Here is a 22336-nt window from a genome sequence, read left to right as displayed (position 1 = left end):
TATCCGAGGATCTAAAAAGCATATCCTTAGGATATCCGGCATAAACGTCCTGAATGTCTTTTGGATGTCCTAAGAATATTTTTGTGCTATCTGGGTCCTAGAAGTAAAAAAAAACACCTAAAAAGAAAACACAAAAAATTTGGGAAAAAATCATTATTTTCCAACAGTCTCCTTTTAGCTCGATACACTTTTACTAGCGATGTTCAATAGCTTCGATATCCTGTTTATAGTAAGAACCGTCGAATTCTTTAAAATAGCCATCAACCACAAATTCTACCTCTTTATTGTTGGCAAATCTTTTACCAGTCAATTTTTTAAGTTTGGAAAGAGAAAATAATCCGAGGGGGCTAAATCTGGCGAATAGGGCTGCGTGAGGAAGCAATTCAAACTTTAAATCATTGATTTTTGCCATCGCGATGTGAACAAACGCGGCACCTATCTTGCGCACAGCTTTCTCATTTCCAAATTTTAAGTCAATATGCGATGTATAGCACTATTTGAAATGCCTATGGTGTCTGCTAGCTCACGCACTTTCAGTCGACGATCATTCAATACGATTTTATGGATTTTCTTCACCATTTCTGGCGTGATTACCTCATTTTGTCGATCACTGCGATGTTCGTCTTCGCAGCTCGTACGGCCTCGTTTAAACTCTGCCACCCAATATTTTACTGTTGTAAACGAAGGAGCAGACTCCCCCAGAGTAGAATCTAGCTCGGCTTTGATATTGGTTGGACTGAAACTGTGTTTCGATCGTCAGCAACATCTTTTTTTCTTTATTTTTGTTATTAACGATAAGATAAAATAAAAAGTGCAATTTATGTTATATTAAAGTATCTCATTAGTAATAACTTTTTGACTTTTTCGTTTTTGTTTTTTTTTTTACTTTAAAAACTCTACTATTAGTTTCTTGGTTTTTTCTTTATTTTATTTTTGTTTTTAAAATAAAATAAAAAGTGCAATTTATATTATATTAAAGTATCTTATTATCGATAACTTTTTGGTTTTTGGACTTTTTGTACTTTTAAAATAAAATAAAAAATGCAATTTATCTTGAATTAAGTAAAATATCCTAAATAAAACTAGTATGCAACTAATTATACTAGACACCTTTTATTTGATACTATTTTTGAAGCAAAAACTCCAATTAGCTTTTATAAAAACTCAAATAGTTATGTAAATTACATTACGCATAGCGCCCTCTAAAGGCGCCATTGAAGCGAAATATTGCACACATAAATTCTACTTGACAAGACTTTTTGAACGATATATAACACATATCCATTCGCGGTTAACACTTGGTGCATTTCCCTTGTGAGAGAGTTCATTACATATTGATGGCTGCCAAACAAATATTAAATAACGTAGCGTCTTCAAACTTCACATTTAAGCTTTATAAAGTTGATCAAGAGACACGGTAGTGACTCGCGCCAAGCGAAAGTGCAGCGCAAACCCGATCGTGCTCTTTTATGCAAGTACGCGACTTGCGAGCACTCAAGATTATCGGATCTCAGAAACGGCTAAACCGATCGAGTTTTAACTAGGCTCAATCGAAAGCTTGGGGTCGATTTGTATAAGAAAACTGTTTTTATTTTTTCTCTACGTAATCTATGGGAGGAGATATCACGATGCAAAGTCCAAATGTCAGAAATTTCATTTAAGATACGTCGTCGTGGTCGCCGTCGTCGTCAATCTTGTAGGCATGTAAGAAGCGAGAGGCAAGACGAGAAAATGTACCCAAGCTCTCTTTTCAACGTCTAGGTGCGTCCTTTTCTATCCTATACGTGTGTCTATCGGCGCGTAGGGGCGAGAGGCAAGACGAGAAAATGTACCCAGTCCTCTCTTTTCAACGTCTAAATCAGATTCTTCCTTTTCTAACGTGTGTCTTGTGACGTGACGTTTTTCGTCAGTCACAAGGGCCGGATGGCCCGACCGGGCAAGGTCATTTGGGGCCGCTTATTACCCCGGGGGGGGGGGAGAAAACGGCCTCTCCTTTTCTGAGTAATATTTCTTTTAGTATTAAGTCACTTAGGTATCCGCCAAGCGGAAGTCGCGATCCGCGGGAGAAGTGGTGTGCCACGACTACCAGTTGTAATTGATAGAGTAGCCGTCGAGGGAATGTTAAGAAGAAGCATAGACGACCGAGCGGCGGGGCCCCGGACAGCCGGAGGACAGCGAGCAAAGGCAAGTAATTGCGTACAGTATTGAGGTACGTTAGAAAAGTCAAGGAACAAACACTGCCGTTATACTTTATTGTAGAGAGAGGAACAGCAGTCCGGTGCAGCCTGAGACGACGCCGGGGAGAGAGCGTGCGCCCTTACACCCGACGACCAGGGTGGAGGAAGCCCCAGCCGGCGCTGTAGCCACGGCCTCGAGGAGTAAGCCGGACGGGACCTGATCAACCCCGAGCCGGTCCAGCAGCAGCCGATACGGCGAAGGACATCGAGACGTGCAATCCGCGGCCTTCAAATCGCGCGGCGTCACGAACAGAGGCACCCTCGGACGCTGGGACTCTATAGGACTGGCAGAGGACCCCCCATCGACTAGCGATCGATGTGCGCGGATTGAAGCGCGATCGATGCGCGGGCCGCTGCCGGCGTCCGCGGCGCCCCCGACCGCTCACGGTTCGTCACTGTTCGGTGAGACATCCATAAGAGCGGTTCCTCGGCCCTCGACGACGCCAACTTCTGTAAGGCCACCACTTCGACCACGCGGTAAGCGCGGAACGGCCGGCCCGGCATTTCGTAAGACGTAATTACCCGAGCATTCGGTGGGCGAAATAATTGTATTCGGGATACCGAGAGTCGAGTCACCGCGTAGCAGGGCCGTGTCGATCTCCGCCCCGTATAGATTACTTATTGCGCCTATTGTCTCCTCCCTCGAGGAGTATGTCGATCTCTGTATTTGTGTAAGAAATAAAGTTTCGCGACGGGATAGTGTGTAAATTGTTATCACTGGGATTCACTTGCCGCGTATCGAGAGCGCGAGCTATGTACGCGTTATCGAGGCAAGCTTCCGTAGGAGAGGATACCTACGAGAAAGACGCGCCATTCGTCGAAGCCTATCCCGTCTGTTGCTAAAGTCGCGTGTTATATTGTCAAACTTTGTGTGTAGCCTATAGAGTGTAGTATTCGATACATGCAAATCTCACGTCGAGTATGTGACAGTCGTGTAATATAGTGTCGAACGACCAATTCACATTTGTCAAATAGAATTGTCGATATATCTATTCTCAATATACGCTTCTCATTAATTCTATCGAGTCGTTAATGCGAGACCTCTCCTCTCCTATTCCGCGTACCGAGAAAGAACCTCGCTCCTCTGCCATTTCGTGTGGAGGCGGGCTAGCCGGCATTCGGTCGTCGTGCGAAGTACCGAGAGTTCGCGAGTTTTGTGCGGCGCGGATTCCGCGCCTGGCGCCCAACTTATAGTAAAGAGAGTCACGAGCACGACGAAGTTGTAGACGCGAAAAAAATAACGTCGCAGTCTATACTTGACTCCCCACTCCTGAAACAACAGCCTTGCTCGCGCATCGAGCACAGTGATGGCAGGCGGGACGGAATTTTCGCGCATGCGCGGCAATAGTGCGCAGAATACCAATAATGTGGCGTGCGTAGTGTTGTGGGTGCCAAAACTCCTCCGTCGCGAGAGATTAAATACAGGTAATTATATTTATTTATATTTATGCATGATGGATTCTGGTAATAAAGGAGCTGTTAAGAAACGTAGAATTAGAGAATTTCAAGCTTCATGGCTAGATGAAAGTAGTTTTAAAAGATAGTTGGCTTCTCATCCTTCAAAAAATAGAGCGCTTTGCATGGCATGTAATAAAAGTATCAATTGCCGTATATCTGATTTAATTAATCATTTACACACGGTTAAACATATTGAAAAAGTAAATTCATCGAATTATAAAACCATCAATAATGATAATTCTTTGTCACATAAAGATAGAGTCAAACGTGCCGAAATTAAATTAGCAGCGTGTCTCGCGGAACATAACGTTGCTTTCAGTATTGTAGATCATTTGGTTCCGTTGTTAAAAGATATTAGTATTGATTCTAAAGTTGTACATGCACACTTTCACTTGCTCGAAAAAAATGTTTATATATTGTAAAAAATGTTCTTGCCAAACGTGAATCTCAAAAACTTTTTGAAAATTTAAAAACTTGTAAATTTTCTATTTTAGTTGATAAGAGTACTGATATTGCGGACACTAAAGTAATGTGCATTCTTGTTAGATATGTTTCCTCTTTGAACAAAAAAATTAGTACTCAATTATTAGATTTATTATCATTAAACGCGACAGATTGTTCATCCAGTAAAATTTTTGAGTTATTTAAAAATTTATTACAAAAAAAAGAAATTTCTATTAAAAACATTGTCGGATTAGCATGTGACAACGCATCCGTTATGGTAGTATGCAATAATTCATTTATGAGTCGCTTAAAATTAGAAGTTCCGGGATTAATTACTTTAAATTGTATTTGTCATTCATCTGCACTTGTGGCCAGGAAAGCTTGCGAAAAATTACCTTCGTCTTGTGAAAACTTAATTAAAAGAGTAGCTACTTATATTTCGGGCAGTGCAAAGAGATGTGCAATTTTAACAGAATTCCAAGATTTTTTAAATGTAGATCGACATAAAATATTAAAACTTTCAAATACTAGATGGCTTAGTTTTCAAAAATGCGTTGTTAGACTTCTCGAAAATTGGAAAGTTTTAAAAAATTATTTTATTTTAGCTGTTGTTGAGGATAAATTAAAATCCGCGGAAACTATTTTAGAACACTTTAATGACAATTCAATTAAAGCATATTAATTATTTTTGCAATATTCTTTAAATTTTTTAAATAACTTTAACGCTTTATTTCAGTCACGTAATATTTTAGTTCACACGTTGTATAAAAATAGTCAACAATTAATATTTCAATTTGCTCAAAATTTTGTAAAGTTTAATGTCTTAAATAATATTTTTACTTTAGACTTAAATAATAAAAAGAATATATAACACATCAACGAAATATATGTGGGACCGGAGTGTGAAAGCTTTTTAAAAACTTTATCTGTAGAGTGCGTGCAACAAATCAAATTAAAATGTTTAGATTTTTATGTTACTGCAGTTCAAGAAATGTTAAAGCGTTTACCATGTCAAGATATTCTTTTTGAACAATTGTCATTTTTAGATCCGAAAATAGTTTTAGATAATGAAAGTCGAACTAAAATTAGAGATTTAACATATATTGCCGAACAAATAAAACTTAGTAATGTAACGCAGTTAGCATTTGAATGGCGAATTCTGCCATCAATTTTTGATGAAAAAAAGAAAGAAGAGTTAGCTTCTCTAGAAATAGATGAGATGTGGAAAAATATATTGGAGTCTACAAATTTTGATGGAACAAAAATGTTTCCAACTTTAGAATTATTAATTGAAATAGTCCTTTCTCTTCCACACTCAAATGCTGAGACCGAAAGAATTTTTTCTGTAATTACAGATGTCAAAAATAAAAAACGTAATCGTTTAGCAAATGATACACTTTCCGCAATTTGTATAGTCCGGTCCAGCTTTCAAGATAAAAATATTAATTGCACTAATTTTGAGGTAGATGCTAGACATTTAGAACTGCATAATATGGCAAATTTATATGGAGATCAAAATCCATCTAATAATGTTCAATTTTTTTTTAAATTTTTTAAAATTATTTTCCGCAACAGCTTTCGCATTGATTGTTTCATCTAGCCATTACTCTTTTTATGCATTACTATTTTATTCTGCTCTGTTTGTACATGCTATTCTCTTTTCAAGTGCTTTTTATTTATTATTATTTTTCAGAGCATTTTAATTTTATATTATATTATAATAGTACAATTTGTTGTGCAATATTTTATTATTAGTTTTTTATTTATAAATTATAATTATTTATTTATAATTTTTATTAGTTTTTTATTTATAATTTATAATTATTTATTTATAATTATTATTAGTTTTTTATTTACAATTTATAATTATTTATTTATAATTATTTAAAATTTTTTAATTATTTATAATTATGTATAATTATTTTTATTGAGCAGTATTTTTTTTATGTTAGAGCAATTTTTGTGCAATTAGTGTGCATTTAGTTTTTTTTTATTGTACTGTTTTTGTTTCTTACTTTTCTTAAATCTTATTAATTTTTTAAATTAATAAAATTTTACTATTGTTAATAATAAATAAATTTTATTGTTATAATTATTACGTTTAATTTAAAAAACATTAATATTATATATGTTAATTACACATTTATTATAGCTTTAATTAAAAAATACGATTTTATTATTCTTTTAACATATAAAGTAAATTAATTTGGTATTTTTACATTAGTAACAATGTTCCTTTTTTAAATTAAATATTGTTATGTAAAAAAGATGTTTAATTTTGTAAGTAATTCTTGTTTTGTAAAGAATACTGGTAAGGTTTTTGGCAGTTTTCCTTATCCTAGCAACAAATGTTTGTATTCTATATTTCTGCCAAATAAAATATTTTATTTTAATATTAACAGTGTGTTATGAACTTTTTGTAACTTTCCTTTTCCAGTAATTACATTTTTACAGTGTGTATGTGTGTCTTAATTATATATTGTTTTATACTTTATATAGTTTATTTTTATAATTTATTACGGGCGACCACCGGCACATCTTTTCGCTTATAGCTACTTCAGTGTGGCCGCGTCCGCCATGCATGCACGAAAATTCCGTCCCATCTGCCAACACTGATCGCGCACCGTGTTGAGTCACGTGCTCGCGACGCTCGCGTTAAATGACAGTATGAGATTATAATATAACAACAAATCTATTAAAAATATACAAAATATATGAGATTTTTGTGCTAAATGTTCTTGGTAATTATTTAGTTTAGGCACTCATATTTAAATATCGATGTAGTTATGCTTATTCGATGCAATTTTGCTTCAAACGAACGAATCTGGCAGAAAAAAGCGTCGCTCTGCCCCGGGAAGCGAGATATTAATTGTTAAGACGAATATTCAAGTTAAGAAACCTGTCATATCGACGAAATATAGCGACATGAACACGCTCCGCGGCCATGTGCGCATGCTTCGCGGCCATATACGCATGCTCAGTGGTCGTGTGCTTGAAATAAAGGCGCGAATTTAAAATGCATACGTAGTTATAATGATTTCCTTGTATTCTAATGATAACTAATAATAAATATACGTGTTAAATCTTTGCCTTACTAAATAAAAAAGTCTTCATATACTAAAAATAATAAATGACTGAAAAGATTAGCAAGACCCTTACGCAAGGTGGAACTTTTGCATGTACTTTATTAAAGTTCCCTTTTATTACATTAGAATGCACAAAATTTAAACAGCCGTTAAATAAATAACCAACGATGTCATTCCCAATCAGCAAGCAATATTTTATAAATGTTTTTTCAATATTTATTTTTGATTATTTTTACATTATTAGCGTTTATTGTACAAATAATGTTTATTTAATATTTATTAAACATTTATTTTATATTAATTATTTATTTTAAATAATGATTAAAAAAATATTTATAAAACGTTTATTTAACGTTTATTGGGGGATAAAAATGGCGCGGATAAGAGTAGAGATATTACGGAGAGCTCCGGAGTGAAAGGTGATGTGCAGGTGGAAAGTGAGAGAGAAGAAGGAAAGAAGTGGAAATGCAGGAAGAGAAGATCGGGAAACGAACGGGTAATTGGAGGGAAGTGAAAAGAGGAAGGAGGTGAGAAGATATGAGGATGGAAGTATCGGGGAATATATCGGAGTAACGAGAGAAGAAGGCAGGGAAGATGGAGGCAGTAAGCGAAAAGAAGAGGTCAGAGAGAGGGCGCTAGAGAGATACAATCAGAGGAGAGTTTCGATGGAGAGGAAAAAAGGAGTGACGGAAGACAGATGGCGGTACGGGCGCAGTGATACAGTAACGAGGACGTGAAGAGGAAGAGGAGCGTCATCTGGTGGAAAGAGGAGAATGGTAGTGTGGAAGCAGAGTAAAGTTGGCAAGAGTGTCAGGGCAGAATGGCGTGTTTGAGAACGCGGAGTTCCGCACACGTGGTCCATCGATGGTACGTGACGCTAGATGTGATTTCAACACACGAGAGGAAAGAGCGATTACCGAGTAAGAAAGATAAGGAGAGAGTGTGAAGGGAGAGAAAGTGCCGGGTACAGAGAAGAGGAATAGTGGTGAGAAGAGAGAAGTAAGGGAGGAAGTGAGGATGAAAGAGCTGGGAAGAGAGTTAAGAAAATTGAGGTGGAAAGTTACGAGGGGGCTGAGGGAAATTAGAGAGAGGTTAAGAGGCTTGGAAGAAAGGTTAGAGGCGCTGGAAGGAGAAGGACTGAGACGGGAAGAAGAGGAAGCAGGAGAGAGGGAGGAGAGGAGGAGTATGCGAGGAGCAAAAAGAAGAAGCAATGGAAAGGAGGAAATTCAACAGGACGGTGACGAAGAAAAGAGAGAGATGAGGAAGAAGAGGAACAGGCAGGACGATAGAGGAGAGCGAAGGGGGAAGGGAGATGAACAGTCGGATGGAGAGAAGAGGGCGGAGAAGATGGGGGATGGCGAGAACGGGAGGAGAAGAGAAGAGAGAGGAGAGGAAGGGAAGAGGCGGAAGGACAGAGACGAGGAGAGCTGGTGGCAGGAGACAGAAGAGAAGAGGAGAAGGAGAGGCGAGAAGGCGAGGAGAAAAGTGAGAAGGAAGGAAGCAGCCAAGATAGTAGGAGAGAGGAGGGAGGACAGGCAGGAGGAGTTGGCAGGGAAGAGAAGAGCGCAAGGAGAACAGAGGAGGAGGACGGGGAGGGGAATGATGATAGTGGCGGGAAATGGGAGAGGGGGGTAAAGGCATGGAAAAGGATGGAAAGGGAAATGGAGAAAAGTATGACAGAGAGAGCGGAGAAAGAGGGGTGGGAAAGGGTGAGGGAAGCAAAGAGGGAGAGAAAAATAAGGGAGGTGAGAAGAAGAAACATAATATGGAGGGGAGTGGAGGGGGAGGGGGCGATAGATAGAAAAGCGATAATAGAGGTGATCATGAAGAGGGAAATGGGAAGGGAGGTGGAAATAGGAATGATGACGGAAAGAGTGGGGGAAAGAGGGATGATAGTGGTGATTACGGAGGTGGTGAGAGAAGAGGATAGAGACTGTTTGTTAGAGAGGAGGGCGGAGATTAAGAGTCGCTGGGAGGTGATGTTAGATGAGGACTTGACAATGGAGGAGAGAAAAATCAGGTGGAGAATGCTGGAAAGGGCAAATGAGGAGAGGAATAAGGGAAAGAAAGTGTATGTAGGGAATAGAAGTATGTGAGTGGACGGGGTGGAATGGGTGTGGAATAAAGGGACAGAAAAGTGAGAAATAGGCGAGGTGGAAGAAAAGGGGAAGGGAATTAAAGGGGTGAAGAGATGGAGGGGGAGGAAGGGGAGGGAGAGTAGCGGTATATTGTATAATTTGTGTTTTATGTTCTTAGGAAGAGACAGAGGATGGTGGGGAGAGAGACATGGAAAGAAGAGAAGACTAGGATAGAAAGAGATGGTAAGACAAAGAAAGCGAAGGAGAACAGGGAGAAGAGCAGAGGAAGACAGGAAAGAGAGAGGAGGAGGAGAAGTCCCATGATGAAAAAGGAAAGAGGAGATCGAGGAGGAGAGGTAAAAGAAGAAAGCAGACAAGAAATGGAAAGAGAGCGAGAAAGAGGGGACAGTGGAGGGAGAGAGGGGGGTGGGGTAGGGGAGTAAGGGCGTGCGAAGGGAGTGGGGGGTAACAGATTGTAAGGGTCGCACATGGCCAGGTCGGTTCGGGAGTAGAGGGGCTAAGAATGTAAACGATTCGGAAACGCTCCGTGAAAAAAGCGCCTTGTATACCCCTTAAAGGGATGCAATAAAGCTATTCTGTTCTATTCAACGTTTATTTAATATTTATAAATTATTAATTTTTTATTAAAAATAATAGTTTAAGAAAATTATTTATGTAACATTTATTTAATGTTTATTCAAAATTTATTTTAAATTTAAAAGAATATTTAAAATAATATTTAAAAAATATTAATTTAATATTAATTTAATATTTATGTTTTATTAATTAATTACTTAAAATAATGTGATTTAGGACAAATATTTATATAATATTTAATTAATATTTATTTAATATTAATTTAACATTTTAATGAAACGTTTAAAATAATATTTACATAACATTTTTTTTAATATTTATATAATATTTATTTAAATCTTTAAAAAAATATTTAAAAAATGTTTATTTAATATTGATTTAATATTTATGTTACAATAATTAATTATTTGAAATAATAATCTAGCACATATATTTATATAATATTTAATTAACATTTTTTAATATTAATTTAAGATTTTAATAAATTATTTAAAATAATATTTACGTAACACTTATTTTATATTTCTGTTATAATTATTTCACATTTAAAAAGTTGTTTAGAATAACATTTTTTTTAATATTTAAATTATGGTTGGGAAGCTTCACTAATTATGGAGCGTAAATCAAGTGTAAAGAGGAAGTGAATCTATGTAATGAAAGACTCACAAAAGCGTTTTATTTATTAAATTAACAGAGGTTTTATTTATTAAATTTTATTAAATAAATAAAATCTCTGAAGCACAGATTAAAACATCGGAACATAAAGAAAGTGGAGATTAAGATAACATTGCACTTATTGAAACAATATGGCATATTAACAATACTCAAAAATTATAAGAAATGACATCTATTTTTTTATTTTTTTACGAACAGCAAAAATAGATCTTTTCATATTTCACATACTATTTCGCATATGTGAAAATCAGTAAAAAATTGTAATACTTTATATTTATTTATAAAAATATAAGTTAATTATACATGTTTCATCCTTCTGACAACATCTATTAAAATAATCTATAACAAATATGTATGAATTAACATAAAGTATTCATGGATCATCACGAAGCATTAGGATGCGTACGATCTTCGAAGTCAAGCAACGTCGGGAGTGGTTGAGGGAGTGTCCTAAATGCGCACAGTAATAAACGGACACAGCAGGCTGAGTGAAACGGACACAGACCAAATGCGCACGGACCAGATGCACACGGACCAAATGCGCACGGACCAAATGCGCACAGACCAAACGGACACAGTAATCAACAAACTTACCACATGGGTTGTGACTTTTCAGGCACCTCTACCGACGGGGCGGGAGGGGGGCGAAGTCCCCCCTTGCACCCGCCGTGTGTGTGTGTGTGCGTGCGTGTGTGCGTGCGTGCGTGCGTGCGTGCGTGCGTGCGTGCGTGCGTGCGTGCGTGCGTGCGTGCGTGCGTGCGTGCATGCGTGCGTGCGTGCGTGCGTGCGTGTAAAGCATTCACTGCATCATATGGGTTTGCGACTTTCCGTGTGTGCATTTGGTCCGTGCGCATGTGCAATGTGCGCATTTGGTCTGTGTCCGTTTGTTACTGTGTCCGTTTATTACTGTGTCCGTTTGTTACTGTGTCCGTTTGTTACTGTGTTCGTTTGTTACTGTGTCCGTTTGTTATTGTGTTCGTTTGTTACTGTGTCTATTGATTACTGTGTCCGTTTGGTCTGTGTTCGTTTGTTACTGTGTCCGTTTCACTCAGCCTGCTGTGTCCGTTTATTACTGTGCGCATCTGGGACTCACTCGATATAGAGATGTGGGTCAGTTAAATGTTGCTGTAATATTAACTATTATTTAGCTTGAATAAAACTTTCAATGTTTTTAATAATACTAATTTTTATTCTTTAGTTTACTAGTAACGTATATAATTGCTGCTTCCTTGGTGGCAAAAGATATGAATGCGCGTGCGTAGATTAAACGCGATCGCGCGGATAATGCCAGAATTCGTCCCGTTTGGGACGCGAAGCGAGTGGTGATAGGAGGAATGCGGTAGATTCACGGGGGGAACGTAGGTGGTGATAGGGAGAAAAGAGGAGGCGATGATGTCACTCACACTTAATAATTTATTGACACGGACGTTCAGAGCGAGGGGCGAGCCGTATCTCTTTACAATTTTACGGAGATCCTGAAATGTCCTGTTATTACGCTGCCTGTAGTCGACGCGGAGATCTTGAAGAGCCTCTAGATCGAAGCTCTCGCGAACTTGGAAATCTTGCGTGCGATCCGACGGAGATCTTGTGCACGAGGCAGAGGACGTTCGCGAAAGAGATACGGGCATCCGCGCATTTACGTAATGCACTCACACATTCACGCGAATACGCGAACTTAAGAAATACTTGGCAGTAGCGGAATAATTAATTGCACTATCACGACACGAGTGCTAGGGATGGAACGGAAATGAATCCCCGCAGCTAAGATCGGCGGATGACGGGAGAGATCAGCGGAACGATCTAATGTCGATGCTGCGCTGCGAGAGACTGATTATTTTTATTCGTCTTAGGACAATCGCGATCGCAGAGGAGAAAGAGGGGCGGCAAGGGAACTGATTTCATGCCTTATTTGGGCATCGATTTGACATGCTCTTTTTTGGGCATGTTTTGCATAGTTACCACGATGCGAGAAAACGAAAGAAGCGCACGTGATGAGCTAGTGACAGCGCTGTGCGACTAGGTGCATCGAATGGACGAACTACAACGAGCGCGATGGCTGTCAGCAGCTTTCACTACTTGCGGATAAAAGAGCAAAAAAAATGCTGAAATTCTAATAAAACTGTTCTAGTCTCGAACAAGATAGTTCTTATCCTTACAGCGTTATCAATATTTAACAAATGCACAGCTCTACGTCACACTTCATCTATTTAATTATTAATACCAATGTAAAATTAATTAATTAATGAGTAACAAGCTCAGATTTTACACTAGTGTTGATGAGGTAGATGAGATGTTGTGTGATATAGAATTATGATCACTTAAATGTTATTGTAATTGTCAAAAAAACTATTAATTAGCTTGCAAATGTTTTTAGTAATACTAATTTTTATTTTTTGATTTACTAGTAACTTGTATAATGCCGATATCTCTTGGTGACAAAAGATGGTTCTTATCCTTACAATGTTATCAATATTTAACCAATGCACAACTCTACGTCACACTACTCATCTATTTAATCATGTCAATGAGATAGATGATGAGATGTGTGATATGGAATTGTGGATCAGTTAAATTTTGCTGTAATTATCAATCAATATTAACTATTACTTAGCTTAAATAAAACTTTAAATGAATATTTTTAACAATACTCATTTTTATTCTTTGTTTTACCAGTAACATATATAATTTCTTAGTGACAAAAGATGGTCCTTATTCTTACATTTAATCAATGCACAATTCTATGTCACATTTCATCTAATTATCAACACCAATGTAAAATTAATTAAACAGTGAGTAACAAGTCAGATTTTACACTGATGTCGATGAGATAGGTATGTGATATATGTAGAAAATTATGGATTAGTTAAATGTTGTTGTAATATTAACTATTAATTAGCTTGAATAAAACTTTGAATGTTTTTATTAATATTAATTTTTATTTTTTGGTTTATTAGTAATGTATATAACTGCTGCTACCTTGGTGATAAAAGATAATTCTTATTCTTACAGCGTTATCAATATATTTAACAAATGCACAACTCTACGTCACACTTTATCTATTTATTCATCAACATCAATGTAAAATTAATTTATAATTAATTTATAATTAATGATATAGTAATATAGCAATCAGAAACTTAATTTTTTAAAAGAAATAATACAAAAGAATATGTATCTCATTAATACACAAAATATTTGTTAGTAATATTTATTTATATAAAATCATTATGTTAAACCAGTTAAACTGTTCTTTTTTAGATAATATGCCACTTTCGAAAATTAATTTATTACTTTTGCTGAACTATTTTCAGATTATTTCATTAAATATGTATTAAACATTTGATATATTATATCTAAGTGGCGTTGTTCTCTGGTTAATTTTATACTGGTGTTAATGATGATGATAAGATGGATGTTTGTACAACAATATGGAGTTGGGGATTATTTTGTTTTCAAGATTTCGCTGTATATGCTAAAAAAGATTAGTATTCTTAAAAGCATTAATAAAAAATTATTAAAACTAATTAATTATATTATTAGAAAAAAATTGCAAGCAAAAATATGAATAAAGTTAAATTAATCATTATTTATATTAATATTGATAATTGTACTTAATGAAATAATTATGTACTAAGAAAAGTTGTAAATGAAAATTAATATGTGTATATTTATAATTTTTTGTATGTGATGTGATATGGAGTTGTTGATATGTTTAATATAGGAATTGGAATATAGCAGGGGAAAAAAATTTATTTCTTTTGAAATTTATTTTATCAAATTGTTTATATTATGAGTTTTTACTTTAAATAGTTTTTATATATGAGTATATTGAGTATATATATTTAAAAAATTTACTTATGTATCAAATAAGATATTTTTCATTAAATTCAATCTAAGTGATACATACATCAAATTCAATCTAAGTAGTCTATAAACATTACAAAATGCGTGATATCGCAACAAAAGTATCTTTTTAAAAAAGATAAAAAAGGCTCCAAGTGTTTGGTTTTTCTTTTAAGCAAAAAAATTATTGGATGGTTCAATCTAAGTAATATAAAAAAAAATCACAAGTTCAAAATAAAGCTTTTAATCAAATTCAAGTGTGGTATATACTTTTGGATGGTTCAACCTTAGTATTATTTACTAAGTGTGTCAAATTTAACCTAAGTAATATATATATACAAAATAATTTTAATTTGGCACTACTGTATGAAATTTTAATAAAGTAATCTTTTCCCCAAAAAGAACAAAAAATGTATTTTTTCTACAAAAAGTAATGATATAAAGGAAATGCGCCAATTATAAAAATAGATGTTCATTCGAACTAGAACATCTACTTTTACAAATAATTATTTCTACAAATATTACAAATAAATATTTAACTACAAAAATTTGGCGCCGCTAAACCGAATAACTTGCCAGTTCTTCCTTTTTCTTTTAGGTGTGCATTTGAATGTGTGTGTGCGTGCGTGGGTGCGTGTTGTGTAGTATATAACGTTGTTTATTAAAAAGCAATTTTTAATATCTCAGTCTCTTATGCGTGCGTACGTTCAAATGTCTTTCTCTTTCTCTTTCTTTCATGCGTGTATAATGTTATACGTATATGATGCTATTTACGATTTTGATTGTAGAAACATTTTAATTTTAGTAATTATTATTTGTAATTAAGTAATTATTATTTTAGTATGTAAGTTAGATTGTAAGAAAGTGATTTTGTATTAAATCAAATTATTCGGTTTAGCGGCGCCAAGTTTTTGTAGTTAAATATTTATTTGTAATATTTGTACAAATAATTATTTGTAGAAGTAGATGTTCTAGTTCGTATGAACATCTATTTTTATAATTGGCGCATTTCCTTTATATCATTAATTTTTGTAGAGAAAATACATTTTTTGTTCTTTTTAGGGGAAAAGATTATTTTATTAAAATTTCATACAGTAGTGCCAAATTAAAATTATTTTGTATATATATATTACTTAGGTTAAATTTGACACACTTAATAGTACCCAGATAGCCAAGCGAGATTAAGCATATCGGGCAAATTAATGCACTGTGTGTATGTTTTGAACTTGCCCACAATTTGCTGTCATTGTAATTTAACGTGGAACGAAGTTAACATCAGGAGAGCAAATAACCTTCATGAGTTTATAAAACTATAAGGGCATGCATTGAGAAATAATAAACTTGTCACATTGACAGCAATTGTGCATGCATGTTGACAACTTACCGTCAGTTTGTTGAATTCTAATGTAAAATTTTATATGATGTCAGAACAACAGACAGTTTGAGGAAACACCTTGGCTTTAGTTTGATAAAATTAATAGGGAATAAGTGACAGCAAAATGACAACACGTTGCCTTTATTTGGCTATCTGGGTATATAATACTTAGGTTGAACCATCCAAAAGTATATACCACTTAGGTTGAATTTGATTAAAAGTTTTATCTTGAATTTGTGATTTTTTTCCTTATATTACTTAGGTTGAACCATTCAATAATCTTTTTGTTTAAAAGAAAAACCAAACATTTGGCGCTTTTTTTTACCTTTACTTTCTACCATAGTAATTTTTTTTAAACAGCAACCGCCATCTATACGTCAGATCGAGTACTTCTGGGATTACCCTCGCATGTGTGTGTGCGAAATCGAGTATAGGTTAGAAAAAAAGCACTCTGAAAAACATTTTGTTTATCTGTGCTATCCCGGATAGCACAGAATATTATCATAAATATTTATAAATATTTTACAAATTGATTTTCAAAAATATTTCTTAAAGATTATATATAATTATTTTTTATAAACCATTTAGAAATGATACAAAAAATATTATCAACAATATATAGAATATATTTTTAAAATATACTAAAAAATATTTATGGTATGTGAACACGAAATATTTTTTATATTCTTTGATAATAATAGTATAAACATTTATTTTAAATATTTTTATAAATATCCTTGGTGAAAAAATTTTTCAGAATTTTTTAGATTTTTCTCAGAATTTCTGATAATGTTTCCGATTTTTTATAAGAATTGGAACGTTTCTCAAAAAAACTTAGATGAAAAATGAAAAATTCTGATTAATCAGAGAATTTTTGAATATTTCTAAATTTAAAAAAAAATTCTGAGAATTGATACATTTCATGTATCATGATGATACATTATAACATAATTATAATTTTTAAAAATATATAAATTTACGTTGTTTCTCAACAAGCATCGTTATCTCCACTACACCATAGTCACATCTGGCATTGCCTAACTTCTGCGGTCACCCATCCAACTCTGAACCGCCGTCGATATTGCTTGACTTTGAAGATCGTACGCAACCTAGCACTTCGCGATGACCCATGAACACTTGATAATCATGAATACATATTTGTTATAGATCAACCTAACAAATGTCAGAAACATGAAACGTATAGTTAAATAATATTTATAAATAAATATAAATCTACAGTTTTTTTACTGATTTTTACATATGCAAAATAACACGTGGAATAACTTATAAAAATATGTTTTTGTTATGTTCTTTTGATAAAGCTAAATTATATCTCAGACAGCACACAATATTTATAAAATATTTACAAAATATTTATAATATTTATTTGCATATTTTATAAATATTTATCCAAATATTTTATGAATATTTTTGTGATCTTAGATTTATCAGATCATAAAGATTTATCATAAATATTATAAAAATGTTTATGAAATATTTATAAATATTTACAAAATATTACTTATACAAATCTTTATTTCTTATTTACCATAAATATTGTATAAAATATTTAGTCTATATTTTAATAATATCCCAGACAGCACAAGATATCCTATGAATATCCGTTTTATGTCCATTTCTTGTCCAAAGAATCTTATTGTGTGCCGTTAGCTTTGCCTCTGCCTGATTGATCAATTCGCTAATATATTCCACTACAAATTCTCTTATAACGAGAATGATGATGATGTTCGGCCGATGCTCGCTTGCTCGTAGGCTCTGACCTACGTACGTAAACAGAACGGTTACGTGTACACGGTAGCAGCGACGAATTCTAGACGTATAATTACAGATGGTAATAGACGGTCTCGATAAAGAACAGCAACGAGATTAGAGATTGCAGCAACGGAACAATCAGAGCCTACGAGCAAGCGAGCGTCGATCGAGCACCATCATTTTCGTTAAAGGCGAGTTTGTGATGAAATATATTAGCGAATTGATCAACCAAGTAGAGGCAAAGCCAATGACACACAATAAGTTTTTATACAGTCTACTTTGTAGCCTATGTATATATGTATTTATGTATATATATGTGTGTATGTGTGTGTATAAACATAAAATTTAATTTTTGTTATAGTTGACGAGTCACAATCATTTGTTGCCTAGACGAGATCACTTGCATGCTGTAGTCATTGTCTGCAATATAAAGAATATTTGTTCCACGGTAGTCGTTAAACAATGGATACACACTATATATATGTGTGTGACAGTTACAAAATACTTTAAGCTGATTGTTTAATTAATATTATACGTATGATACTTATTTAATTAAAATTGTTTAATGCTAGCGCCACACTATGCGCGTATTCGCGATTCGTACGATTCGTAATTCGTAATTCGCGATTTATCTGACGTTCATGAATAGTGTGGAGAAAAAATTCGTTGATTCATGCGCGATTTGTCATTCGCATTGATTCGCTGGTCGAGTGGTCAGATAAATCGCGAATTATGAATTACAAATCACGAACACGCGCATAGTGTGGTGCTAGCATAATGTATAATCGAAAGAATAATATAATTTGTTAAATAAATATTTATATTTATATATTTTATTCTATTTTTACCCTTTTACTTAATGTAAAATTTAATTTTGAATGCCGCTTTTTATCACGTCCATAGAACGTCCATAGGACATCCATAGAACGTCTATCGAACATATTTTACGGATATAGCATGTCCACCAGTTTCATAAACCAATATCCCATGGACGTCTATAAAATGTCCAAAGGACGTAAAACGGATGTCTTGTGGATATCCTCAATGTCCGTTAAGGACATCTTATGGATGTCGTTAGGATATCCGTGCGCTGTCTGGGACTATATATATGTGTGTGATAATTACAAAATACTTTAAGCTGATTGCTTAATTAATATTATACGTATGATACTTATTTAATTAAAATTGTTTAATGTATAATCTATCGAAAGAATAATATCATTTGTTAAATAAATATTTATATTTATATATTTTATTCTATTTTTATCTTTTTATTTAATGTAAAATTTAATTTTGAATGCCGCTTTTTATCACGTCCATAGGACGTTCATAGAACGTCCATCGGACATATTTTACGGATATAGCATGTAGGGATGACGTGACGAACGCTTAGTGTCTTTAGCCGGCGGTAAGGAGGCAGCGCTACGACGGCGTACGAGACACTGCGTGAGAGACGCTGCGTGCGAGACATTGTATTACGTTCACTTCTTTATTATAATATACACTTTTTAATTCTCAACGCCTCTGGTCTAATTCGATTCGATTCTCACAAAACTTGGGGGCTCGTCCGGGATCCACCTATTCGAAGGAACACCGAGGGATCTGCATCGAGAACCAGACTAACGAGAATCGGACGGAGAATCGCGTCGTGGCGTGAAAAGAGATCAGCCTCGAACAGTAAAAACAGTTGTTAAGTCGAGTCAGTGCCAGTCGAACACTGCAATCAGTGGATAGCCACACAGTTTCGAGCTGACCTCGTGAACGATCCGACGACGCGATACGTTCCTAACCTCAATCGCTTAAGTTGTAGAACAATGAACGAAAAGTTGTAAGATGACCAAGGACGATCCACCGGTCAGTAACCGAAACGAAGACGCAGGCACGGACGTCGAAGATTAAGACAAGTCGAAAAAAGGAGGTAAGCAGAAATCAGTAGACGATCCACAGAAAATCAGAAGTTACAACGACCAAGACATCGACAAAATGAAAATAGTCGAGCTCAAAGACGCCCTAAAGAAATTAAATGCATCGACCATCGGCAACAAGACGGAATTGCAAACGAGGTTGCGACGCGCCATGGCACGAGAACTTCGCGATGGAGGAACGGCCGCGCTTGACGAGGACGCTACGACAGAGGACGAAGAAGTAACTGACGACGAAGGTACGGCGAACAAGGACGACGTAACGAGCGACGAAGACACCGTGGTCGAGAAAAGGACGCAAGCCAGATCCGTAAAGCAGAATCAGCGAATAAAGCAGGAAGAGTATGGGGCAACGAGCGGAAGAAGACAGCGCACCGAAACAAGGTACAAAAAACGATCGGGGGCTAAGAGAGAACATCGCAAGAAAGATGGCGATACCGATACTTCCGACGAGCGAGAAGGTAACCTAGCCCATAGGGGGCGCGGAAGGCGCGAAAGTAGGCGTAGTGAGTTCACCATCAAAGATGTAGAAGGCAGTCTAACGTACTTTACGGGCGATGACAAGCTGCCGGTCGAAAAATGGATCGCGGAATTTGAAGATACGAGTGACTTGCTTCAATGGAACGAATTACAGAGACTTATATATGGCAAGCGTATGTTAAAAGGATCCGCGAAACGTTTTATATCATTCGAGAAAGACATTACGTCGTGAAAGGCTCTCAAACGTAAACTGAAGAAGGAATTTAAGGTTAAAATAAACAGTGCATCGATACATAGCTAATTATTCAAACGCCGACGCCAGCCCGGCGAAAGTAGCAGGCAGTATATTTACGCAATGCAGGAGATAGTCGACCAAGGATATATCGAGGAGAATGCCTTAGTGCAGTACATAATAGAAGGCTTACCAGACGAAGAAAACAACAAGGTCTCGTTGTATGAGGCATGCACAATACGCGAATTAAAGAAGAAGCTGAAAGTGTATGACCGCCTCAAGGAAAGAATTCAACGGAAGAAGATGTCTACAAAAAAAAGACAGCCCCAAGAACAGCGTAAAGAATATTAAGGGAGAATCAGCCAAATCAAGGCAAACCGGACAAAAAGCATTGTTTTAATTGCGGATCGACCGAACACGACGTCAAAAGTTGTACGAATGCCGACAAAGGACCAAAATGTTTTAGATGCAACAATTTCGGTCACGTGGCTTCAAAATGTGACACCAAGGTCACTGCATCATCCGAAACGGCACCAGCTACCGTAAGTTGCATAAACAGCATAGATAATAAATTTATTCTGGTCAATATTGCAGGACTAAACTGTCGCGCTTTGCTCGACACGGGAAGTGACGTCAGTCTAATACAAGACGATCTGTATCAAAATATTGGTGAACCCGAGCTAAATCAGACGACACGAATTTTTACCGGACTAGGGAATGTCGCTACAAGGCCGAGTGGCACATTCAGATTAAAGTTATCCATTGGAGACGACGATTACGTCATAGAAGCATTCGTAGTTCCAACAAATGCCATGACATCCAAATTAATACTGGGACATGATTTCCTGTCGGACGTAGAGGTTACCATAAGAAGAGGACAAATCAGAGTTAAACGACTACCAGCTGAAAAAGAAACTGTTGCGAGAACGGAAGAGCCGACCTGTGCGAAGGAAGGATACGCTGAAGACGAGGGATTCAAGCAATTGACGGTATTGCCTTGTACTATCGTCAACGAAATAGAAGCGCCCGAACGTTACAAAAATAAAATCGAGATTATGATTGCGGAGTATCAGCCGAAGAAGGATGTCGAAACTCTGATCGAGACCAAGATTATATTAAAAGACGAAACTCCAGTCAACCACCGACCCCTAGACTGGCGCCTAAGGAAAAGAAAGTATTAGATGACCAAATATGCGAATGGTTACGGTCAGGTATCATTAAGCCTAGTCGAAGTGAGTATGCTAGTCCTGTTGTTATTGTACGTAAAAAAGATGGCTCCAGTCGTGTATGTATAGATTATCGATCCCTTAACAAAAAAATAAGTCGAGACAAATATCCAATGCCGTTAATAGATGATAAAATAGACGCGTTAGTAAATTTTCGAGTCTTTTCAGTCCTGGATTTAAAGAATGGATTTTTCTATGTGCCAGTTCACAAAGAAAGTCAGAAATATACAGCTTTCGTGACCCCGGTCGGTCAGTATGAGTTTACTAAAACGCCGTTTGGACTTTGTAATAGCCCGCTTTCTAAGATTTATAAGCGAGGTGTTTCAAGATCTTATTCAAAGATCGATAGTGTTTACTTATATGGACGACTTGATAGTACCAGGTTTTAATGAGGAGGACGCATTTTCCAGACTAACAGAGACTATAGCAGTCGCGGCTAACAGTGGCCTTGACATTAATTGGAGGAAGTGCAAATTCTTGCAGAAGCGCGTTGAATTCTTAGGCCATATCATAGAGGAAGGATGCGTTAAACCATCTCCAGCGAAAATTAAGGCGGTTCAAGGCGCTTCCCACGACCTGATACCTTCAAGCAACTGCAGAGTTTCTTAGGACTCACAGGGTATTTTAGAAAATTTATCAAGGACTACGCTAAAATAGCTTACCCTTTGTATGAGCTAAAAGAAGGACAACATTTCTATTTCGGACAGTCGCAGCAATTGGCTTTTACGCGTTTAAAAGATGTCTTGTCAGGAAATCCGGTTCTTCGGATCTATGACCCAGAAGCTATCACCGAATTGCATACCGATGCAAGCAAGCAGGGGTACGGAGCCGCACTCCTTCAGAGGAAGGCCGATGAAAGACACTTTCACCCCGTTTACTATCTAAGTAACAAAACGACTGACGCCGAAAA

General features: G+C 35.9%; 1 protein-coding gene across 11 annotated transcripts in view; it reads right to left on the bottom strand.

Annotated features, from left to right (window-relative positions):
• LOC105835035 (high affinity cationic amino acid transporter 1) overlaps positions 1-22336 on the bottom strand; it is a 207955-nt gene that overhangs the window by 172513 nt on the left and 13106 nt on the right. For 3 of the 11 annotated variants that reach the window (XM_036284961.1, XM_036284965.1, XM_036284967.1), the window contains exon 1: positions 595-5908. The exons of 6 other annotated variants lie outside the window; for them this stretch is intronic. In XM_036284961.1, coding sequence (XP_036140854.1) covers positions 595-599 — 5 coding nt within the window. In that variant the 5' untranslated portion in view covers positions 600-5908. Of the gene's footprint in view, positions 1-594; positions 5909-22336 lie in introns of those variants that run through there. 2 more of the 11 variants (XM_036284964.1, XM_036284963.1) reach the window with 1 other exon arrangement.

The sequence above is a fragment of the Monomorium pharaonis genome, chromosome 3, assembly GCF_013373865.1.
Source record: "Monomorium pharaonis isolate MP-MQ-018 chromosome 3, ASM1337386v2, whole genome shotgun sequence".
Classification (NCBI taxonomy): Eukaryota; Metazoa; Arthropoda; class Insecta; order Hymenoptera; family Formicidae; genus Monomorium; species Monomorium pharaonis.
Note: the sequence above shows the minus strand (reverse complement) of the source record. Positions and strands in the feature narration are given on the sequence as shown.